Source organism: Pongo abelii, chromosome X, assembly GCF_028885655.2.
Source record: "Pongo abelii isolate AG06213 chromosome X, NHGRI_mPonAbe1-v2.0_pri, whole genome shotgun sequence".
In the NCBI taxonomy this organism is placed as follows: Eukaryota; Metazoa; Chordata; class Mammalia; order Primates; family Hominidae; genus Pongo; species Pongo abelii.
Genome location: NC_072008.2, coordinates 135981812 through 136003148, shown reverse-complemented (window position 1 = coordinate 136003148; position 21337 = coordinate 135981812). Strand labels below are relative to the sequence as shown.

The 21337-nt window shown below is 50.0% G+C and overlaps 1 protein-coding gene across 10 annotated transcripts in view; it reads right to left on the bottom strand.

Moving 5' to 3' along the window:
• The window catches only part of BCORL1 (BCL6 corepressor like 1), a 76905-nt gene that overhangs the window by 40266 nt on the left and 15302 nt on the right, over positions 1-21337 (bottom strand). For 8 of the 10 annotated variants that reach the window (XM_002832092.6, XM_024241066.3, XM_024241062.3 and 5 more), the window contains 3 exons: positions 11551-11680; positions 4213-4303; positions 666-3929 (listed from right to left, as the gene is read on the bottom strand). In XM_002832092.6, coding sequence (XP_002832138.2) covers positions 666-3929; positions 4213-4303; positions 11551-11636 — 3441 coding nt within the window. In that variant the 5' untranslated portion in view covers positions 11637-11680. Of the gene's footprint in view, positions 1-665; positions 3930-4212; positions 4304-6210; positions 6312-9448; positions 9594-11550; positions 11681-21337 lie in introns of those variants that run through there. The other 2 variants (XM_063721395.1, XM_054545053.2) reach the window with 2 other exon arrangements.

Below are 21337 nucleotides of genomic sequence, written 5' to 3'. Positions count from 1 at the left end.
TCCTGGCCCACCTTTTTGCCTAGAACTCTGCCACCATCCATAGTCTGTCAAGACCAACACCCAGACACCCAACCTGCCTTGCCCATCCAATGCCCAGTGGGCCAAAACCCAAAGCTGCTGCCTCAAGCATTCGAGCGGGTAGGAAACTGACAGCACAGAAGCCAAATTGGCTCTGACCCTACAAGGCTCCCAGCAAATCCTAAGCAGGCCCCCCGACCAGCGGTGCAAGAACAACCCCATCAGAGGCCCCTGCTCTCCCCATCCCTAAGTTCTCAAGGCCAGTGTTCTCTCAGTAAAGGAAAAGGAAGAATAGTTATTCAAGGAAGAGCCTGTTATTCATTGATTTCCCTCACCAATACCTTCTTCCGCTTTCCGACCTCATCTGGGACAATGGCTTCCCTACCCCAGGGACAGAATCATTTCCCACATCCTACAAACTACAAGCCAGCCTCTACCCATGCTGAGATACCGTATATGGAAAATGTGACCTAGGGAGGGGACCGCAGGTCATTATTCCTTTTACAAAAGCCTTCCAATCCGTTCAGTTCACACAGCTGCCCAACAGCACTGTGTCACAGGGTAGGGGTCACAGGAGGTTGCTATCCATGCCACGAAGTAGACCAGCGGCGTCTCGGCCCCACCCTGGACCTTAGCTCGGCACTCACCTTGGGTCTGTGGGAACTCCGGACCATGGCCTTGGCTTGTGGCTGCAGCTGCTGCTCTTCGCTGTCCTTCTCTTTGCCGCACTTCATCTTCTTGGGCGGCAGAGATTCCGTCACATCATCTGGCTGCCACTTGTTCTTGCAAGCAAAGACCCCTACGCTTTCCTGTTTCACTCGAGCCTGCCCGGCCTTAGCCCGAACTTCAGCTTGGCCCCTCTGGGGAGCCACTGGGAGGCCATCAGCCCGGAAGCAGGTGGCTAAATTGAAGACCACATCACCATCCACCTTCTCCATTTTCACTCGCCCCAGATCCACCTGGCTTCCAAGCTGTGGGCGCTCTGTGCTGGAGCCCCTCCTGCTGCTCGGAACCACGTCCAATATAAGTTCCTTGGGGTGGCTGTCGTGAGGTAGCAAAGGCAGCTCAGGCATCTTAGGCAGGTTCTGGGGGGTGGCCAGGACCAGCTCATGGGACATGTAGGTGGCCAGCACTTGGTTCTTAGGCTTCGTGTCTCCTGCCAGCTTCAGGCCACAAGCCCCCTGGGGGCCTTCCATCTTAGGAGTGCTGTCAGAGCAGAGGTGGCTCTCTGATTCCTCAGGCCCCTGATTCATTCGAATGTCTCCACCGCTAGGCTGAACAGACAGTGCCAGGGTCCCAGTCTGAGGGCTGAGGGTCAAGAGGACAGGACTGACTTGTTCTTCATAAGGCTTGGCAGCAATCCGGCAAGTTTTGTTCTTTGTAACAGGGTCCTGCTCTGGAACAAAGGAGCCCCCAGGCCGTGGCTGCCCCTCGGGAAGTCCGTGCACGGCTTCGCTGGAGCTGAGAGATGGCACACCAGAAAACTCTGAAACAACGCTGGTGGGCCTGATGGGCGCCCCCTGACTGGGGGTCAGCTGCCCAGCACTGGAAATGCCAATGGAAAGCAGAGACGCCTGGTGGTACGGGGACCAGCCAACAGGCAGGACCTGGGTGCTGGTAGGTTTCCCATTGACTGAACACCGGGGATAAATATTTGCCGGCCCCGTGGGTTTCCACAAAGAGAGTTCCTTGGTTTGGCACCCTGGCAGCCCAGGGGCAATGCGGGCTGGGGTATATCGTTTCACTGTGCTTGGCTGTCCCTCAGCACCAGCCTGGCTGCCCTTTTTGCCACACGCGGCACCAGTGCCCTTCGGCTCTCCTTGATCAATGATGGAGATGGGCTCCTGCTTGGGGAGATGGCGAGGGTCACGGTTGAGGCCCAGGTTGGGGTCTTTGTTCAGCAGCAGGGATGCAGGCACTGGGTTGGCCACTCCCACGTAGGTGCCAGGAATGGTGCTGATCAGCGCAGTTGAGTTCTTCACCCAGGTGCTTGGGTCCCCATTCCTCACAATCTCGGGAAAGATGACAAAGGGCGAGGAAGTGGAGCCCAGGCAGGAGGTGACATTGCCACCGGCAGCCTGGGTCGTGCGCTGAGACCTAGACAGGACTGTGGAGAGGAAGGCCTTGCTGCTGGTGTGCACGGGGGTCAACACAGGCATGGGGGGTGTCTTGCGCTGGTTCGGTAATGGAAGCTTCTGGCGGTTGGACTTGGAGGACAGATCAAGGGGCATCTCGCTGCACTCAGGTGGAGAGGCCATCTCTCGTTCTAGCTGTGGCGGTGACTTAAGAGGAGAGAAGGTAACGGAAGTCCCTTCTGTTTGCTGCTCGGTGCCACTGGGCATCTTGGCAGGGTGCGGTGGGGCTGAGCTCCCACTGGGGGCTGGCAGCAGAGGCTGTGGAGTTGGAAGCACCTTGGCAGAAGCAGTAACGAGAGAGGTATCTGCCAAAGGCCCAGGGACCCCATCGGGTGCAGGCTGGGTGGTGGTGCTACCGGATGGGGAAGTGCAGGGGAGCCTGTTCACCTCCAGAGATACCAGCTTGGAATCCGAAGTCAGAGGCCGGGCCACAGAAAATGCATACGGGTAAGAACGGAGCTCCGGGGAGGCTAGCACGCCTGGGAGACACCTGTCCTGCAGGTAGGACGGCAGGACAGGGAGCGTAAGAGTGGAGGAAACCCCTAGAGTGGTTGGCAGTGTGGCCACACTGAGCGGCTGCCCACAGCTTGGAGGCGGGATATATACCAGTGGCTGGCTCGGGGTCAGCACTGTCCCTGGCTGAAAGGACACGGGGACTTTTTGCATAGCTGGTGCCTGAGCTGCAGGAAAGCACACTCTACTCAAACTGAAGGAGGCCGGGATGGGTGCAGAGGTGGGAATGGCAGCTGGCGTGGCAGCAGGCATGGGTGTAGGGGCTGGAGTAAAGATGGGGGCTGGGGTGGGTGCAGGCACCGGTGTAGGAGCAAAGGCGGGGATGAGGGTGGGGGTAGAAGGTGGGCCGGAAGATGGGGTTGGAGTAGGCATGGGCACAGACGGAGGGGCAGGGGCTGCTGGAGGCGTGGATGCTGGCATGGGAGCCAGAACCGGAGTGGGGACGGGAGCGAGAACCAAGGTCGGAGCTGAAGGGGGCACAGGAGCCTGGATGAGAGCCAAGGGAGGAGCTGAAACTGGGACTGAAAGCGGGGCAGGAGCTGGAGCCGACAGGGGAACCGGGCCTGAAGGGGGAGCAGAAGCTGGCACAGGCACCAAGACTGAGGCCGAAACGGAAAGGGGGTTCGAGTCAGAGATGAGCGTGGGCACTGACGGTGGCGCCGGAGCCAGAGCCGGGACAGGTGCTAAGGGAGGGGAAGGAGCTGGAACCGAAGTGGCAACTTGGACTGGAACAAGCCCTGAATGGGGGACTGGGGCAGGGACGGAGAGGGGAACCTGGAATGCATCTGGAACAGAGGGGGGCACGGAGGCCGAACCGGGAGCAGGGGGACAGATAGGGGCTGGCAGAGGACTGAAGTTAGTGGTAACCAGGGGCAGGGTCCCCTCCACAGGGACTCCAGTTCCCAGAGTTGCCAAAATGAAAGTATTCTTCTCTCCAACACCTTGCCGGGAGTCCAAAGCCTTTACTCCGGCAGGTGAGCAGTCAACCTGTTTGCTCATTTGGGTGTTGAGTGGAGTCCAGGAGCAGTCGGCCCTGCTGTTGCTGGCCTCGGCGCTGTCAGATGCGGGAAGCTTGAGCCCGTCTCCTGGGCTGCTCAGGGGCACCAAGAGGCCCTCAGCCTCTGCCACGTTCCCAGCGTAGTCCATTTTTGGCTGGGGATCGTCAGGCTTGTCTTCTGACTTGTGCCCAAGTTTTTCTGTAGCACTGCCATCTGGGTCTGCCCCCCGGGCATTGCTGCCACTTCCAACTGCCGTGAGCTCCACCTGCAATGACAGGATAGCATGCACATCTCAGCCAGCTCCCTGCAGATGGTGCAAGTGTCCTGAGGCCCCTGAGAGGCAACTGCTGGTCTTCTCTGCAACTCGACCAACCAGGTCTCGGAAGATGCAGAGGGCAGCCAGTCAATTTGTGTCCCACCAACACCAACTCCTGGGAGAGACCCTGTCTCTTCCTGCCCACTTCTTTGGATGGCAGGCTGGGCACACCTCCCAGGCAGCTCAGCTCCATCTTTTGGTGGACAGCGCGTGGCTCCATAAAGCCTCTTACCTTGGAAAAACTGCTGCTGACACAAAACTCCTGAGATCCAAAGTGCTGGCAGTCGCCTGTCGTTGACTCCTCATCAGAAAGAGGTGCTCTTCTAGCATGGAAGATACAACCAGAGAAGGGACATGAGGCCCAGGATTTGAGCCAACACCACCTTCCCCAGAATGCCTCCTGCCTGCCTGGGTCCCCATAAAACCTTCCTGTCTCACTTCCTGTAGTAACTTGTGAGGGGGATTACAAGGAACTGGGGGTTCTTGGTTACAAAGCGGAGGCTCCACATCTAGCTTTGCAAGTCCCTACCAGAGCCCAGTCTGACTAGACTCCCCCCCTTTGGACTGTTTACCCTGTTTTCTAGGGCTCTTGCCAGGAGTGTGGACACCCTAGCACTTTTACCTTTTCCCTGGAGCTTACCTGCCAAAATGACCATCCAGGATGTACAGGGCATTGCTCAAAGGGGAGAGACATGAGAACCACTGAATGCCTCAAAAGGCATGCAAAATCCATTTTTCTTTTAAATACGATCTTATTTTAAGTCTCTAAGGGCAGCTGGCTGAAAGTGCCATATGGGTAATCCTCTTCTAAAACAAATAAACCCCTGTTGTGTTTTCAGGTCTAAATCTGAATCGTCACCTATTCACCTCCTGGCTTGCCTAGAGCAGAGACATGTTTATTAGCACTGGTAATGATACCACTTGGAGGCCACCAGGTCACTGGGTGCTGAGAGGCATTTTAAGAATACTACTTTTTTCCCTCCAGGAGACACTGCCCCCTTTTCTAGAGTTCTAGGCAACACCCTCCCTTCTACCCTCCTTCTATCCTTACCTACATCCTATCTCCTGCCAGCACCCCTCCCCACCCCCCCATCAGTCTCCCAGCACCACTTCGTTCTCTCCCGTCCGAAAAGCCTCAGACCCCAAATTCAGGTTCATATGCCCCAGAGAAAAGGGCTCAAGGCCAGAGAGCTGGGTCCCAAAGGAGGAAAACTCAAATGCATCTCCCCCTGCTTAAAAAGTCTTCTCCAAATTTCAGGTAAGCATCATAGAAAATTGTACATCCTGACAAAAAAAAAAAAAAAAAGGGAGGGGGTGGTATCAGACTGGAAGGGTGAAGTTACCCACTGAAAGTCTGGTATTTTAAGTACAGCAAGAACTATTAGGCCAGGCACGGTGGCTCACACCTGTAATCCCAGCACTTTGGGAGGCCAGCTGAGGTGGGTGCATCACTGAGGTCAGGAGTTCAATATCAAACTGGCCATCATGGTAAAACTCCATCTCTACTAAAAAATACAAAAATTAGCAGGGCGTGGTGGCAGGCACCTGTAATCCCAGCTACTTGGGAGGCTGAGGCAGGAAAATCGCTTGAGTCTGGTAGGCGGAGGTTGCAGTGAGCCGAGATCCCACCACTGCACTTCAGCCTGGGCGACAGAGTGAGACCCTGTCTCAAAACAACAACAACAAAAAAAAACTATTGCTCCCTGCCCTTGGGAGCTGTGGGTAGGAGTGGCCAAGGAGGAGGTTTAGATTAAAGAATAAAACCCCAACATAGACACTGCAGTGTGTTTCCTGGGTGAGCAAGGCACAGGACTGCTTTTTGTGCCCCTGGGGAAATACACTGTGCCTGAGGTGACCTCCCTTCTTTCTTTTCCCTCTTTTTTTTCTTTTTAGAGTGAATCTCACTCTGTCGCCCAGGCTGGAGTGCAGTGGCGCAATCTCGATCTCGGCTCACTGCAACCTCCGCCTCCTGGAATCAGGCAATTCTCCTGCCTCAGCCTCCTGCGTAGCCAGAATTATAGGCATGCGCCACCACGCCTGGCTAATTTTTGCCTCCCTTCTTTAGAGGCTCACCCCAAGCTCCTGAAGACAGCCCTGAAGAAGCCAGCTCCCACCTCCCCAGTCACCCTAGCCAAAGGGCAGTCAGGGTGCTGGAGCCAACCCCAACAAGAAGGGGGAGGGCCCTGCTAACTTCCTCCCTCCCACTGAAACAGGGACTCCAAAATTGTACCTGGGGCAAGAGAAGCAAAAAAGGCAAGGGGGATCACCACGGGCCTCTCCCCATCTTTTCAGGGATCCAGAAGGGGCTAACCGAGGGGGAAAGGCTTGTTCCCTTTAAAAGGCAGTTGGACTGGCAGAAGTGGGAGGGCTCCACTGCTGGAAGTGACTGTTGGTGACAAACAGAAATGACTGTAAGGAGAGGCAAGGGCTTTAGATGCAGTCAGGGTGGTCTCGGGGAAGGGGAGGGAGGGAGGGCCTGAGGGAAAGGGAAAACATACTTTCACATCAACTCCTAAGAGACCACAAAAGCGAGACCTATGCCCAGCCTTGGGCCAGGGGGAAGCGTGTTCCCACTAGACTTGCCAGGGATGGTTTTAGGGGGAGTACTCGAGGGGAAACAAGCAGCACTTCCCCCAAGCAACCCACATGGGAAGGTGCTATTTATTTACATTCTTTCCCCTCCTGGCCATACAAAAGGGAGTGGGCTGCATCCTCACTCCCCCCTTGCAAGCTCCCACCCTGCCTGAAATCACACCTTGAAAGCAGAATCCCTGCCATCGAAGGCAGCTGCCAGAGAACCACAGAACCAGGCCAAGCAACAGCAGTCCTGGCCACTCCAGCCATACCCACACCTGAGTCCAGCCCCGAAGGCACTGCAAAATGTCATGCAGCCGCGTTTCAAATCCTCTGAGAAGAGGGGTGGGCAGAGCTAAGCAAACATTAACTTGCTCCATTCAGAGAAGAGCCTGGGACAGGAGTAACTTGCAGGGGAGGGGGCCCGGGAAGAGCTGGGTCAACCAGGCAAGGTTATGAGGGTGCAGCTGGCGGAGGCGGGCGGCAGGAGGGAACAGAGGTCATAGCAGGCTTCAGTCAGGACTGAAAATCAATCCTGCTGTTTCTTCTCACCACAGACGAGGCAGAGCTGTTATGTTCAAGGCTTTGTGGAACTTAAACCAGAAATGGCCATGACCCCTCAGGGCCATTTCCCTAATTATTAAGGGCTAGCACCACTGTCAAACCGGACCCTCTTCAGTTCCTGCTGGGCCCAGACTACCCATAAGAGAAATATACCACCCAGCACACACCAGGCTCCTTACCTTCCAGTCCTGGGAGACTTTCCCTGGTTCGAGTCCCACAGTACCCCAAGATTGCCTTCATCCCAACTTGGACCATCCCCAAACACACTGTGTTTTTTTTGTTTTTTCTTTTAGACAGAGTTTCTCTCTTGTTGCCCAGGCTGGAGGAGTGCAATGGTGCGATCTCAGCTCACTGCAACCTCTGCCTCCTGGGCTCCCGCCTGAGCCTCCTGAGTAGCTGGGATTACAGGCATGCGCCACCACACCCAGCTAATTTTTGTATTTTTAGTAGAGACGGGGTTTCTCCGTGTTGGTCAGGCTGGTCTCGAACTCCCGACCTCAGGTGATCCACCTGCCTTGGCCTCCCAAAGTGCTGGGATTATAGGCGTGAGTCACCGTGCCCAGCCACACTGTGCTCTTATTGTCTCAGGGAAATACCAGCTCTCACCTCAAACTCCTACTCATTCCTCAAGCCCGGGCTCAAATGCCACTGCCTCTGGGAAGCCTTTCCTTATTCTCCCACCAGAAGGTTTGCCAATCTTGCATCTGGACTCCCACTGGACCCGGACATGCTATTCTAGGGCACTCACCACCAATGTACTAGAACTACTGGTTTGCTCTCATTATGTTGAATAAATGTTTGTTGAATGAAGGCATGAATTAATCCTAGAAGGGATGCAAGCAGGCAAGCAGACACATTTAGCTGTAGGTTTGCCTATAGACGGCCACCTGGGGCCAGCCGCAAGCCCATGCCTCCTGTTCTGCAGTCCTCAATTGCAGCTGCCAAAGTTGGCAGGCCTCTAAAACATCACTTTAAGAGTTGAACCCCAGGCACAGCTTTGTACCCCAAACTCCTAAATTCTACAAGTTGTAAAGGGCCAAGGAAAATGATTTTTAAATAAGGTGAGATTACATTTTGGAAACCAGTGATAGCATGGCCCAGACTGTAGCGGCCTAGACTGTAGCAAGAAGGTGACAATAAAGGGTGGATGAGATCAAAAGTGACAACACTTAAAAGGTCATCTTAGGCCAGGCGTGGTGGCTCACATCTGTAATCTCAACACTTTGGGAGGCTGAGGAAGGTGGATAACCTGAGGTCGGGAGTTCGAGACCAGCCTGACCAACATGGAGAAAACCCGTCTCTACTAAAAATACAAAATTAGCCGGGTGTGGTGGCGCATGCCTGTAATCCCAGCTACTAGGGAGGCTGAGGCAGGAGAATCGTTTGAACCCGCGAGGCGGAGGTTGCGGTGAGCTGAGATCTCACCATTGCACTCCAGCCTGGGCAACAAGAGCTAAACTCTGTCTCAAAAAAAAAAAAAAAAAATTGTCCTCTTAAGCACTAGGCACTGGTTTAGAGGGAGGGAAAATCTGGCTGGGTGCAGTGGCTCACACCTGTAATCCCAGCACTTTGGGAGGCCAAGGCAGACAGATTGAGATCAGGAGTTTGAGACCAGCCTGGATGACATGGTGAAACCCTGTCTCTACTAAAAATACAAAAACTAGCCAGGCATGGTGGTGCACACCTGTAATCCTAGTTACTCAGGAGGCTGATGCACGAGAATCACTTGAACCCAGGCGGCAGAGGTTGCAGTGAGCCGAGATCATGCCACTGCACTCCAGCCTGAGCAACAGAGCAAGACTCCATCTCGAAAACAAAAAACAAGATGGAGGGAAAATCAGATTTTGAGCCTACTTCCTGCTCCTTTCTTGGCAGGGATTTACAGTAGATGGTGAACTAAGGTAACTTGTCTGTTGGCCTCTTTTATTATTATTATTTAATTTTATTGTTTTTGAGACGGAGTCCTGCTCTGTCTCCACAGTTGGAGTGCAGTGGTGCAATCTCGGCTCACTGCAACCTCCACCTCTTGGGTTCAAGTGATTGTCTTGCCTCAGTCTCCCCAGTAGCTGGGATTACAGGCATACATCACCATGCCTGGCTAATTTTTTTGTATTTTTAGTAGAGACAGGGTTTCGCCATGTTGGCCAGGCTGGTCTTGAACTCTTGACCTCAGGTGATCCACCCGCCTCGGCCTCCCAAAGTGCTGGGATTACAGGCATAAGCCATAGCACCCGGCCCCGCTGGTCTTTTGAAGGCTCTAGTCCAGATTTCTGCATCAAAGTCTCAACTACTTATAACTAGGTCAACACGACCTGCCAATGAATACTTACGCAAATCATTATCATCACGCTGCCTTTCCCTAGATCATCTCTTAGTGATCATCTGAGGACATGCTTCATATGTAAAGGAAAACACTTTTCTTCCTGAGCACCTGAGAATTTCATCTCATTTTCCATGGTCTTGACTCTTTGTATCCTAAAATTAAATTCCTTTTAAGCCCATCTCTAACTTGTTCCTCAGTACAGAGAACATTAAGCTATCAGGCACTAATGGCTTAAGAAAATAAAAAGGTCTATTCTGCTAACCTTGACCTCAGACAAGTATATACTTCTCCAGTTAGGAACAGAAGAAGAAAGTAGATAAACACAAAGACTTCCATTCCTTTTCCCTTCAAATTACCAATACTCCCCCATATACACACACACATTTCTAAGATTTACCCAAGAAACGTCAGATCTTGAATCCCAGGGAAAGCCATATTGTTCTGTGTCTTGGTGATTTATCTGATATATATTTGAATTTAAACAGTCAATGGATTGAAACAACAAAAAAACACCAGCAAGCATGAAGGAGCAGTGCCTTCTCTAAAAATGAGAGAGGCGGCCGAGTGCAGTGGCTCACACCTGTAATCCCAGCACTTTGGGAGGCCGAGGTGAGTGGATCATGAGGTCAGGAGTTCGAGACCAGTCTGGCCAACATAGTAAAACTCTGTCTCTACTAAAAATACAAAAATTGGCCAGGTGTGGTGGCATACGCCTGTAGCCCCAGACTCTGTCTCAAAAAAATAAATAAATAAATAAAAACGGCCAGGCGCAGTGGCTCATGCCTGTAATCCCAGCACTTTGGGAGGCCGAGGCGGGCAGATCACGAGTCAGGAGATTGAGACCATCCTGGCTAACATGGTGAAACCCCGTCTCTACTAAAAATACAAAAAATTAGCTGGGCTTGGTGGCAGGCACCTGTAGTCCCAGCTACTCGCGAGGCTGAGGCAGGAGAATGGCGTGAACCCGGGAGGCAGAGCTTGCAGTGAGGCGAGATCGCGCCACTGCACTCCAGCCTGGGCGACAGAGTGAGACTCCACCTCAAAAAAAAAAGGAAAGAAAGGCACTGCAGCCATCACACACAGCTCTTTGACCAAGGGTTATGAAAGTCAAATATAAATTCTGAAGGCCATTTTGAGTGCTTTGGGTATGGGGCATGATCAGGAAATGGCACATCTTGGTCAACCAAATATTCTGGGGAACAGATAACTGAAAACACACACACGTGAGGCAGGTGTCACCAACTCTCAAGACTATGCTAGGCGGTCTCAATTTCCTTTGATACTTCATAAGGATCTCACTTCAAATCAGAATTAGCCTCATGAGGTGGGAAAGCGCTGACCACCAGAATGCCCACTGCCAGTTCCCAGTAGAAATCTGAACAATAAAACCATCTTTCTTCCAGACCTAGATCAAGGACTGAAAATACCTTACACATATGCTTGAGTACCAAACTTCGATGCAGCAAATAAAAACTGCAGTCGCTGGCCAGGCATGGGCAGTGGCTCACACCTGTAATCCCAGCATTTGGGGAGGCTGAGGCAGGCAGATCACTTGAGCTCAGGGGTTCGAGACCAGCCCGGGCCACATGGCGAAACCCCCGTCTCTACAAAAACTACAAAAAAAAAAAAAAAAAATTAACCGGGCATGATGTTGCTTGCATGTGGTCCCAGCTACTGGTGGGGCTGAGGTGGGAGAATCACTTGAGCCCAGGAGGCGGAGGTTGCAGTGAGCCAAGATTGTGCTGCTGCCCTCCAGCCTGCATGACAGAACGAGGCTCTGTCTCAAAAAAAAAAAAAAAAAAAAAAAAAAAAAATGCCATTGCCTGAGCTTCCCCTTACTCCACAGTCTGACAGTTGTTAATGAGTAGACAAGTGCTAGCTGGCAAAAGGTCATTTTTTTGGCCTCCTCACCTTCATCTGAAAAGAGATAGCATGGCAGATCAGGCCACTCACAAAGCCCCATCCCCATCCCACCACAGGAAAATTAGAAACAACTAAGAGTCTCCTCCCCAGGGTCCCTCCCCAGGTCCTATTATATGCAGCTATCCCTCTGGTGACGAGGTACTGCTCACTGGAGGCCAGCAGCGGCCACCTTCCCGGCCTCCTCACCTCTCCTCGTTGATGCCACACATGCGAATCCGGTCAGAACTGGTCCAGTTGTGCACGCCGCTGTAGAGCGGTGCTGTAGAGATCATGACAGCCACTCACCACCAGATAGGACCTGCTGTGGCCACTCCCCCTGGGGAAAAGAATTCCAGAAAATCAAAACTCGTACCAGAGACAGCTGCTTCAATCACCTTTTACACAGCAATGTTTCAATAAAGGTAATTACAGCATCAAAATGTTAAAGCAGCCAGCCTGCTATGGAAAATTAAGGTCTAAACCGGGAAGAGGGAGCACCAGCTTTCTAGGAATCCATAGGTTTCAGGATGGAGATGAGGACATTGTTAATCACCTAGAGTGAGTTTTAAATTATCTTAAAAGACAGATATGCTTGAGTGTTTGAGGAAATTCAATCTATTTCAGACAAATGAGATGACAGTATATATTTCTACACACATTTAGCCTAACCGACTACAATTAGAGAGTCATACCCATATATGAATGGTACACTGAAACACTACTGGTGACCTTTTTCTTGTCTACTCTCTAATCCATGGGTACTGAAGTATTTGAGTGACGTAGCCAATTTACACTCTTCAGAGGAAGCACATGCTTTTTTTTGTAAGTCCTTCAAAAATACTCCATTGACTTTGAGTTGGACATAACACATGTATCTAACCTGGTTTCAAGCTCCCTCCAAATCAGGTGCGGTACTCCTTGCACGCTGACCACCAACAAGCAAACAAACAGAAAACAATGTTCCATCTAGAACCACATGTTTCGGCAGGGCGCGGTGGCTCACGCCTGTAATCCCAACATTTTGGGAGGCTGAGGTGGGTGGATCACCTGAGGTCAGGAGTTCGAGACCAGCCTGGACAAGATGGTGAAACCCCATTTCTACTAAAAATAAAAAAAATTAGCCTGGCATGGTGGTGCGCACCTGTAATCCCAGCTACTCGGGAGGTTGAGGCACAAGAATCGCTTGAACCCAAGAGGCAGAGGTTGCAGTGAGCTGAGATCATGCCAGCGCACTCCAGCCTGGGCCACAGAGCAAGACTCTGTCTCAAAAAAAAAAAAAAAAAAAAAAAAGAACCACACGTTTCTGTCCTTGTCCCTTCCTGTCAGTCTGTTATCTCCATGTTCCACCACTCTCTTCACCAGCCAATGTCCCTCTCTCGCTTTGACGAGCAGGGCACAGTCAATTTACCTTCTAGAAAAAATGAGGCACCAAGAAAAAGCTTTATCCAATGAGCTTGTCTTGAGACCCTTAAACTCTTGAGTTAGCTTATTAGCTAAAATCCTTATTCATTGAAGTTCAACTGAACAGAACCCCACAGTGATCAGAATTGAATGCTGTTCTCCACTTTCCAAAGTAAATCACAGTAAGATATAGTTGTATGAGGGATTTGTTTCATGTATCCATTTTTCAATTTTCAGAGATTGCCCACATTCAACACAGTATCACAATTTATTGCATTCGTACTATGAGCCAGCACCATCCTAGGTACTGAGGATTCAACGATTAACAAAACAGAACAAAATGTCTGCCCGTGTGGAGCTTACATCCCAGGGAGATGACATGGACGATAAACATGTTCAATACTTCTATGTCATAGCATGTTAAATAGTTCTATGTCACGGCATGTTAGAAGATAGTACAACAGGCCAGGTGCAGTGGCTCATGCCTGTAATCCCAGCACTTTGGGAGGCCGAGGCAGGTGGATCACCTGAGGTCGGGAGTTCGAGACCAGCCTGACCAACATGGAGAAACCCTGTCTCTACTAAAAATACAAAATTAGCCACCGTGGTAGCGCATGCCTGTAATCCCAGATACTCAGGAGGCTAAGGCAGGAGAATTGCTTGAACCCAGGAGGCAGAGGTTGCGGTGAGCTGATATCATGCCATTGCACTCCAACCTGGGCAACAAAAGTGAAACTCTGTCTCAAAAAAAAAAAAAAGAAGAAGGAGGAGGAGGAGGAGGAGATAGTACAACACAGACTAAGGGGCAAGGGCACAGTCTAGGGTGGGGAGGGCTACTATCTGAAATAGGGTGAACAGGGTAGGCCTTGCTGTAAAGGAGACATTTAAACCATCGGAATGAGGTGAAGGAGTAGCCACATGGATATTTGGGAGAAAAGCATTCCAGGCTGAGGGAAGAGTGCATGAGGAAGTCCTAAGACGGGAGGTTGCCCACAAAGATCAAGGGAGAGCCAGGAGGCCAGTGTGGAGGTGGTAGGAGAAGAGAGGAGAGAGGCATCCACCCTGCCTGGGCTTCATCCTTCTCCTCATCTCTGCAGAGTGGGATATGTTGCCCTTGCTCCTTCTCTTTATTCTGTCCCTTCTCTCGTCTTTCCTGATCCAATGCCTGATGGCTTCTCCGGGGCCCTTCTCTTCCACTGCCCACCCCAAAGACTTGGGCATTCACTGGGGCCTGGCCTTTCCCTTGATCTCTGTCTCTCTTCACCTCTGCCACCCTCTCCCATTTCCTCCCCTTCCTATCTTTCAAGGCTTCTTCCCTCTTTCTCCTCATCCCCCTACCCATCTCTCTCTCTTTACTCTTCCTCCTCCTCCTCACCTTTCTCTCCCATTATTCTCCCAGCTGTTCACCTCTTGCCTTTCTCCTCTCTCTCACACACACACACACAATCCCCTCTCCTCCAACTTTCTCCCCGTTCCCACCTCTCTCCTTCCCTGTCTTTTTCTTGCTTATCTCACCTTCCCCATTTCCCTCAGTCTCCCATTCATTCTCTCCTCCCTCTCCCTCTCCTTCCCCTTCTCTCTCCCCTTTGCCTCCCCCTCCCCTCTACTCTTTGGCCTTCAGTCTCCCCCTTCCGGTCCCTCCCCGGTCTCCCTCTGTCTTTTTTCCTCCTAGTCTGCCTTTTGCTGGCTCTCTCTGGCTTCCCCCACCCATCTCTCTCCCTCTGTGCCAGTTGTCAGCCCTGCCCCGCCTTCTCTCTCAGCTCATGAGCTTCCACAGTTTCAGCTCACCCCTTGATGCGCTGATGACTCCCAAATCTGTATCTCTAGCCTTGACCTCTCTCTCCTTAGGCCCAGACCAGAATTTCCAGCTGCCAGCAACTTGCTGTTAATTGGATGACCACCAAGCCCCTCAAACTCAATGTGTCTCAAACCATACTCATTATCTGTTCTCATAAACCTGCTCCCCACCCCCTATGCCCAGTACGCAGCGTGTTTCCTAGCTTACTTAACAGCACTACTGTCCCCTAGCCTGGAAATTTCCGCCTTGTCGTCTTCAACTCCTTCTCTCCCCTGCCGCCCATATTCAATCAGAAGTCAGGCCTTAATAATGCCATCTCCAGCCTTGCCTTCTACCCTTCTTGCCACTACCCTGGTGCAGGCCCTCATCAGCTCTCACCCAGAATATTATAATCACCTCTTAACTGCTCCCTCTGCCTTCAATTTCTTGATTCTACAATCAATTCATCTTCTAAAGCGCCAGTTCGATCATGTCACTCCTTCCCTCCTCAAAAGCTTTCAATAGCTTTCCCCGGCCTCTAGCATCCAGCCAGCCATTCTCAGCACTGCCTTCAGGGCCCTCATGACCTGGCCTCAAACCTCCTCTCAAGCCTCCTCTTCCACCACATCCTGCCATTTCCCCACCACTCTCACTACCCCCAGCTCCCAACCCTTCCTAAACACACCATCCAGTTTCAGGACTCTTCTGCCTCCTCACCCTGAAATGGCCTCTCTTGCTTCCCCCTCTTCCTCTCCCTGTCTTCTCTCAAGACCCAGCTTAAATGTCATCATGTCATCGCCCTAGCCCCAGCCCTTGAGTTCAGTTAACCCCTCCCTCTCTGGTTATCCTCAAGCATTTACTCCCTACCTCTTCCACAGCACTGGTTCCTATTCTCCTCTCTAGCTTGGTTAGTTGGGGGCAAGGCATGTTTGTCTCCCCCACCAATCAGCTACCTAAGGTAAGAAATAGCGTCCTTGGCCAAGCACGGTGGCTCACACCTGTAATCCCAGCACTTTGGGAGGCTGAGGTGGGCAGATCACCTGAGGTCAGGAGTTTGAGATCAGCATAGCCAACATGGGGAAACCCCATCTCTATTAAAATACCAAATTAGCCAGGCATGGTGGCACATGCCTATAATCCCAGCTACTTGGGAGGCTGAGGCAGGAGAATCGCTCGAACCTGGGAGGCGGAGGTTGAGGTGAGCCGAGATCGCACCATTACACTCCAGCCTGGGCAACAAGAGTGGAAATCCATCTCAAGAAAAAAAAAAAAAAGAAAGAAAAAGAAAAAAAAAAAGCATCCTTTTTTGTCTTTGGTTCCTCCACGACACCTTATGTATAGTAACTACTCAGTAAATGCATGTTATATGGAACTGAATTCTGGATAAGAACTGAAGTGACGGCCCTGAGAAATCACAAGAAGCAAAATCAACAGCCACCCCCCGACACACACACACACACACACACACACACACACACACACACACAAAGCATCCACCATGTTTGCTTACTACAGAAAAACCTTTGTACTCCAATGAAAAAACTATGCACTGTCTATAGTATAACCTTCTGGGCTATCTGATTTTAGCTCAGGTTATTGTCTTCAAGCTATTTTGCATCTTTGTAATTGCAGGTAACTGATGTATATTCGAAGTCTGTCTTGTCCCATTGAGTTTAGATTGACTTTCCTCCCCACTGTAGAAAAACTACTTTTGCCTCCATTTGCAATTTAATTCCTTTACTCCATATAAATTTGTGCTTTTTGACTTTTTGTTTGAACAAGCTATAACATCTGTCTGGTTCTCTTGTTGATTAATGAGTAAAATAAAATCTTTAACACGTGTTCATTTTTGTATCTGTACGAGAGTCATGATTTTTTACCTTTTTTCTGACAATTATCTTTTAACATTATGAAGACAGTTATGTGGGTTAGCATAATTTTAGAAATATTTTTAACAAGGACCCCGTTCCCTGAACATCCTGGTTAATCAAGTTTTGACTGTTTCTCAGAATATCTTGGAATATCCCCATTTTAACCAACAACACTGGTTGGGCACAGTGGCTCACACCTGTAATCCCAGAACTTTGGGAGGTTGAGCTGGGAGGATTGCTTGAGTCCAGGAGTTCAAGACCAGCCTGGGCAACATGGCGAACCCCATCTCTACAAAAAATTAGCCAGGCATGGTGGCGGGTGCCTGTAGTCCCAGCTACTTGGGAGGCTGAGGTGGGAGGATCACCTGAGCCTAGGAGGTCAAGGCTGCAGTGAGCTGAGATTGTGCCACTGCATTCCAGCCTGGGCGACAGTGAAACCCTGTCTAAAACAAAAACAAAAACAAAACCAGCTCAGCCTATTGGCTGATACCCCAGGTACTCATTTCATCTTTTCTCTCTACTAAGCATTAGAGGACTCGGCCAGGCATGGTGGCTCACACCTGTAATCCCAGCACTTTGGGAGGCCAAGATGGGTGGATCACCTGAGGTCAGGAGTTCGAGACCAGCCTGGCCAACATGGTGAAACCCCATCTCTACTAAAAATACAAAAAATATCCAGGCGTGGTGGCAGGCACCTGTAATCCCAGCTACTCGGAAGCTGATGCAGGAAAATTGCTTGAACCCGGGAGGCAGAGGTTGCAGTGAGCCGAGATCGCACCACTGCACTCCAGCCTAGGTGACAGAGTTAAGACTCCGTCTGGGGGGGAAAAAAAGAATTAGAGGACTCAAGCAATGGAAGGGGCTGTTCTTGCCATAAAATGCATTTCAGGCCCAGAGCAGTGGCCTGTAATCCCACCGTAATCACGCCTGTAATCCCAGCACCTCGGGAGGCCAAGGCAGGTGGATCACTTGAGCTCAGGAGTTCGAGATCAGCCTGGGCAACATGGCAAAGCCCCATGTCTACAAAATACAAAAAAAATAGCTGTGTGTGGCTGTGCAAACCTCTGGTCCCTGCTACTTGGGAGGCTGAGGTGGGAGAACTGCTTGAGCCCAGGAGGCAGAGGTTGCAGTGAGCTGAGATTGCGCCACTGCACTCCAGCCTGGGCAACAGAGGGAGACCCTATCTAAAAAAAAAAAAAAAAAAAAAAAAAGATGTGTTTCAACAGAAAGTACAAGTTTTAGTTGCTACTAAATATCTATAGGCAGCAGGTATTAGTGACGCTAGATTTTTCACTCTCAGGTTTCGTATTGCTCTATTTAGAGAGGATTAGGATTAGTAGTATGTAGGGTCTGGGACAGAAATCAGAGGGGGAACACTGGCATTTGGAAACAGAACATCATACAACATCACCTAGATAAAGAGCTTTCAGGCCAAAAGAAAAAAAAAACCACAAAAAATAAAACCGAGTTAAAATATCAAAATAATTACTATATAAAACACGTTATGACCACATAGAGAGCAACGCTGATTCTGGATAACCCCATTTTCACAAGATCCTCAAGATGGAGCATCCACTTAAATCTTTGCCTCTCAATTTTCTATCATGATTTTGTCCCAGGAGCGCCACTTCCTATCTGAAGCCCACTGTTGCTAATTAACAGTAGCCTCTGCAGATGAGAGGAGAGGAGGGGAGGGATAAAACACAGGCAGGAGAACACTGACAGTGAGCTACGTGGTCTATACAAGAAGGCAAGATTGGTCTTCCCCAGCCAGAGGGAAAGCAAAGGGAACCTCTAAAGCGGCCCTAGAGAACAGGCTCCTGACTGCGTGAATGCTCACAGAAGGGAGGAGTCAGGACGGTCAATGTCAACCAATGTTTCCCCAGCCAGAATCACCGAGGAGCTTGTTCAAAATACAGATTCCCAGGTCTCAGTCCTGGAGATTCTGATTCAGTAGGCCTAGGGGTTTGTTTTATTATATTATAGCCAATCAAATTAGTATCCCAGGAGAGGTGAGCAAAAAGGAAAAGCCTTGCAGGCATGCCACACTTGGTAAACGCCGCTGGTTTACACACTTGTATGCTGGCTTGCTTTTGCTTGAAGCACCGGTACTCATGTGTTCTCCCTTCCCACCTCCCCCCACCACCCCGCCCACTCTCCCTCTCTCTGATGGAAATCATCACATCAAAAGCAAAGTTCCAAAAAGGAACTTGGAAGAAACCTGGTAATCTCAAATGACCCAGGAAGCACAGGCACAAGGATATGAAATACCTCAAAGGATTTTCCCAGATGTCACAACCATGTAAATGTTAAAGAAATGAACAGCTGCATGGCCCAAGAATCAACCCTGGTCACTGCCTGGAAGGCAGAGGAACCACTGTGAGCTATCCCTACTTCGGGGGAAAAAACTCAAAAGATATATCCAACTCATGGTGAGGACAAAGGAGAGCACGTGCTCTGCCAATCCAAAGCCATAAGTGTGGCTGCGAAAAAAAAAAAAAAAAAAAAAAAAATATATATATATATATATATATATATATATATGTAAAACTTCAACTTAGGAGGCACATGCACAGAGAAGTAAAAGGCCTGCCCAAGATCCCAGGAAATGAATCCAACAAGTGGGCAGCCAAGAGTAGGTAGCCAGAGACAATCACCACACTACAGAACAGGGGAAACCAAAAAGAAAAGGAACTAATGGGAGAGCAATAACTTTTTTTTTGTGAGACGGAGTCTCGCTCTGTCACCCAGGCTGGAGTGCGATGGCGCAATGTTGGCTCACTGCAACCTCCGCCTCCTGGGTTCAACCGATTCTCCTGTCTCAGCCTCCTGAGTAGCTGGGATTATAGGCATGGGCCACTATGCCCGGCTAATTTTTGTATTTTTAGTAGAGACGGGGTTTCACCATGTTGGCCAGGCTGGTCTCGAACTCCTGACCTTGTGATCCGCCCACCTTGGCTTCCAAAAGTACTGGGATTACAGAAGTGAGCCACCGCGCCTGGCCGCAATAACTTTAAAATGGTGAAAAATAGCAGCTAAGCTAAGGGAGAGCGGGTAGTGGAAGAGAAACCATAATGAAGCAGAGATCTTCAAAACAAATCCAAATAGAACACACTAGAAGACAAGGGCAGGTGTGATAGGCATAAAAGAAAAGCCCATTGCATGCAATAACCAAAAGGAAAAAAAATGAAATAGGGGAACCTGAAATATTTCACCATCATGGGCCAAACTGCAACACTGTGGGGAAGCACTGAAGACAGACATTTTAGAAAAGTTTAGAGAGAATGTGTTCTCAAAAGGGGAAGAATAACATCAAATTATAGCCTATGTCAGGGCTGGGGCAGTTAGTAATAGAGGATAGGCAGCACCAAAATCTCAAAGGAGATTTTACAGATGGGATAGGATTTTTTTGTTTTGTTTTGAAATAAAGATGCCAAAACATGCAGATTTCACAACAATTATAAGCAAAAGCATGGTTGTCATCATGCATATGAGGAAGAGAAGGACATTAAAGGAGGTAACAGAGAGAGCATCTACCTGACAAATGTTTTTGACTGAGGTAGGCACTGTTTACGAGGTTTTTAACCTTAAAAAGGACCAGGCCAGGCATGGGCTCATGTCCATAACCCCAGAACTTTAGGAGGCTGAGGCAGGAGGATTGCTTGAGCCCAGGAGTTTGAGACCAGCCTGGGCAACATAGTGAGGCCTCGTCTCTATAAAAAATAAAAAATAGCTGGGTGTGATGGTGCACACCTGTGGTCCCAGCTACTCAGGAGGCTGTAGCAGAAGGGATCCCTCGAGCCCAGGATGTCAAGCCCACAGTGAGCTAAGATCACACCACCGTACTCTAGCCTGGGTGACAAAGACAGATCCTGTCTCAAAAAATAAAGAAAGAAAAGAAAATGATCAGACAGGGTGTTCATGCAGCTGACAAGTACTTCAGGATCATGTAGTTCCCTTTGTGGCTGAAGACCCCTTAAGTGCAGAACACTCAACGTATGGAACACAACTCGGTCTTCTACACATAGCATGAAACCTACCCATTTATTCATGCTTGGACTCTACCATCAAGACAGTAAGCTAGAAACCCAAGCTTAAGAAGCTCTCAGTTAAACGAAATGTGGTCCTGCTCCCCCAGGCTCCTTTTGGTTCATACTGCCTGGTGACCTGGAAGCAATTATGACTTTAAAAAATGAAAGAGCCGGAAAATATTCATCTTGAAGCCTGGCCCTGAATCTGTCCTCGAGAGGATAGGCGTGGCCAGTAGACAGTTTAAGGAGGAGGGCTGGGTCAGTGATGACTAATAAGTAAAGAAAACCAACTTTGGGACCTACTCCTCCAATAGAGACCCAGAGCTCTTGGTAAAGCTCCCATAAGACAGAGGCAAACTTTACAGCAGCAAAAGGAGAGGCCACCTCATCATTCCTCTTGGGAAAAAACAGCATCTAAGATACCCCTGAGGAGATCTAAGAGACCACTGACACTGAGACCTCAGGGCTAAAGGGAAAAGGCCATGACTTCTGCCCAGAAGTCTTTTAGAGTGAAGGCTCTAAAAGACTGCTCATTGTTTTCCATAGGAAAATGTACACACACCCAGCAAGGACAACTTTACCCAGCTTTAGATGTGGAACTCCTGCTACAGAGCTTGCCCTCCTGATTACTCTGCCTTCTTCCATGTGTATTCAACAGAATGTGTTAGGAGACTAACATTCCTGTTTTCCCTACTTCATTACATACCACAACCCCTGCCCCCAATGAGGAAGTTACCCCAATTTAAACCGTTCCGGCCAGGTGCAGTGGCTCACGCCTGTAATCCCAGCATTTTGAGAGGCAGAGGCAGGTGGATCACTAGAAGTCAGGAGTTCAAGACCAGCCTGGCCAACATGCCGAAACCCCATCTCTACTAAAAATACAAAATTAGCTGGGCATGGTGGTGTGCGCCTGT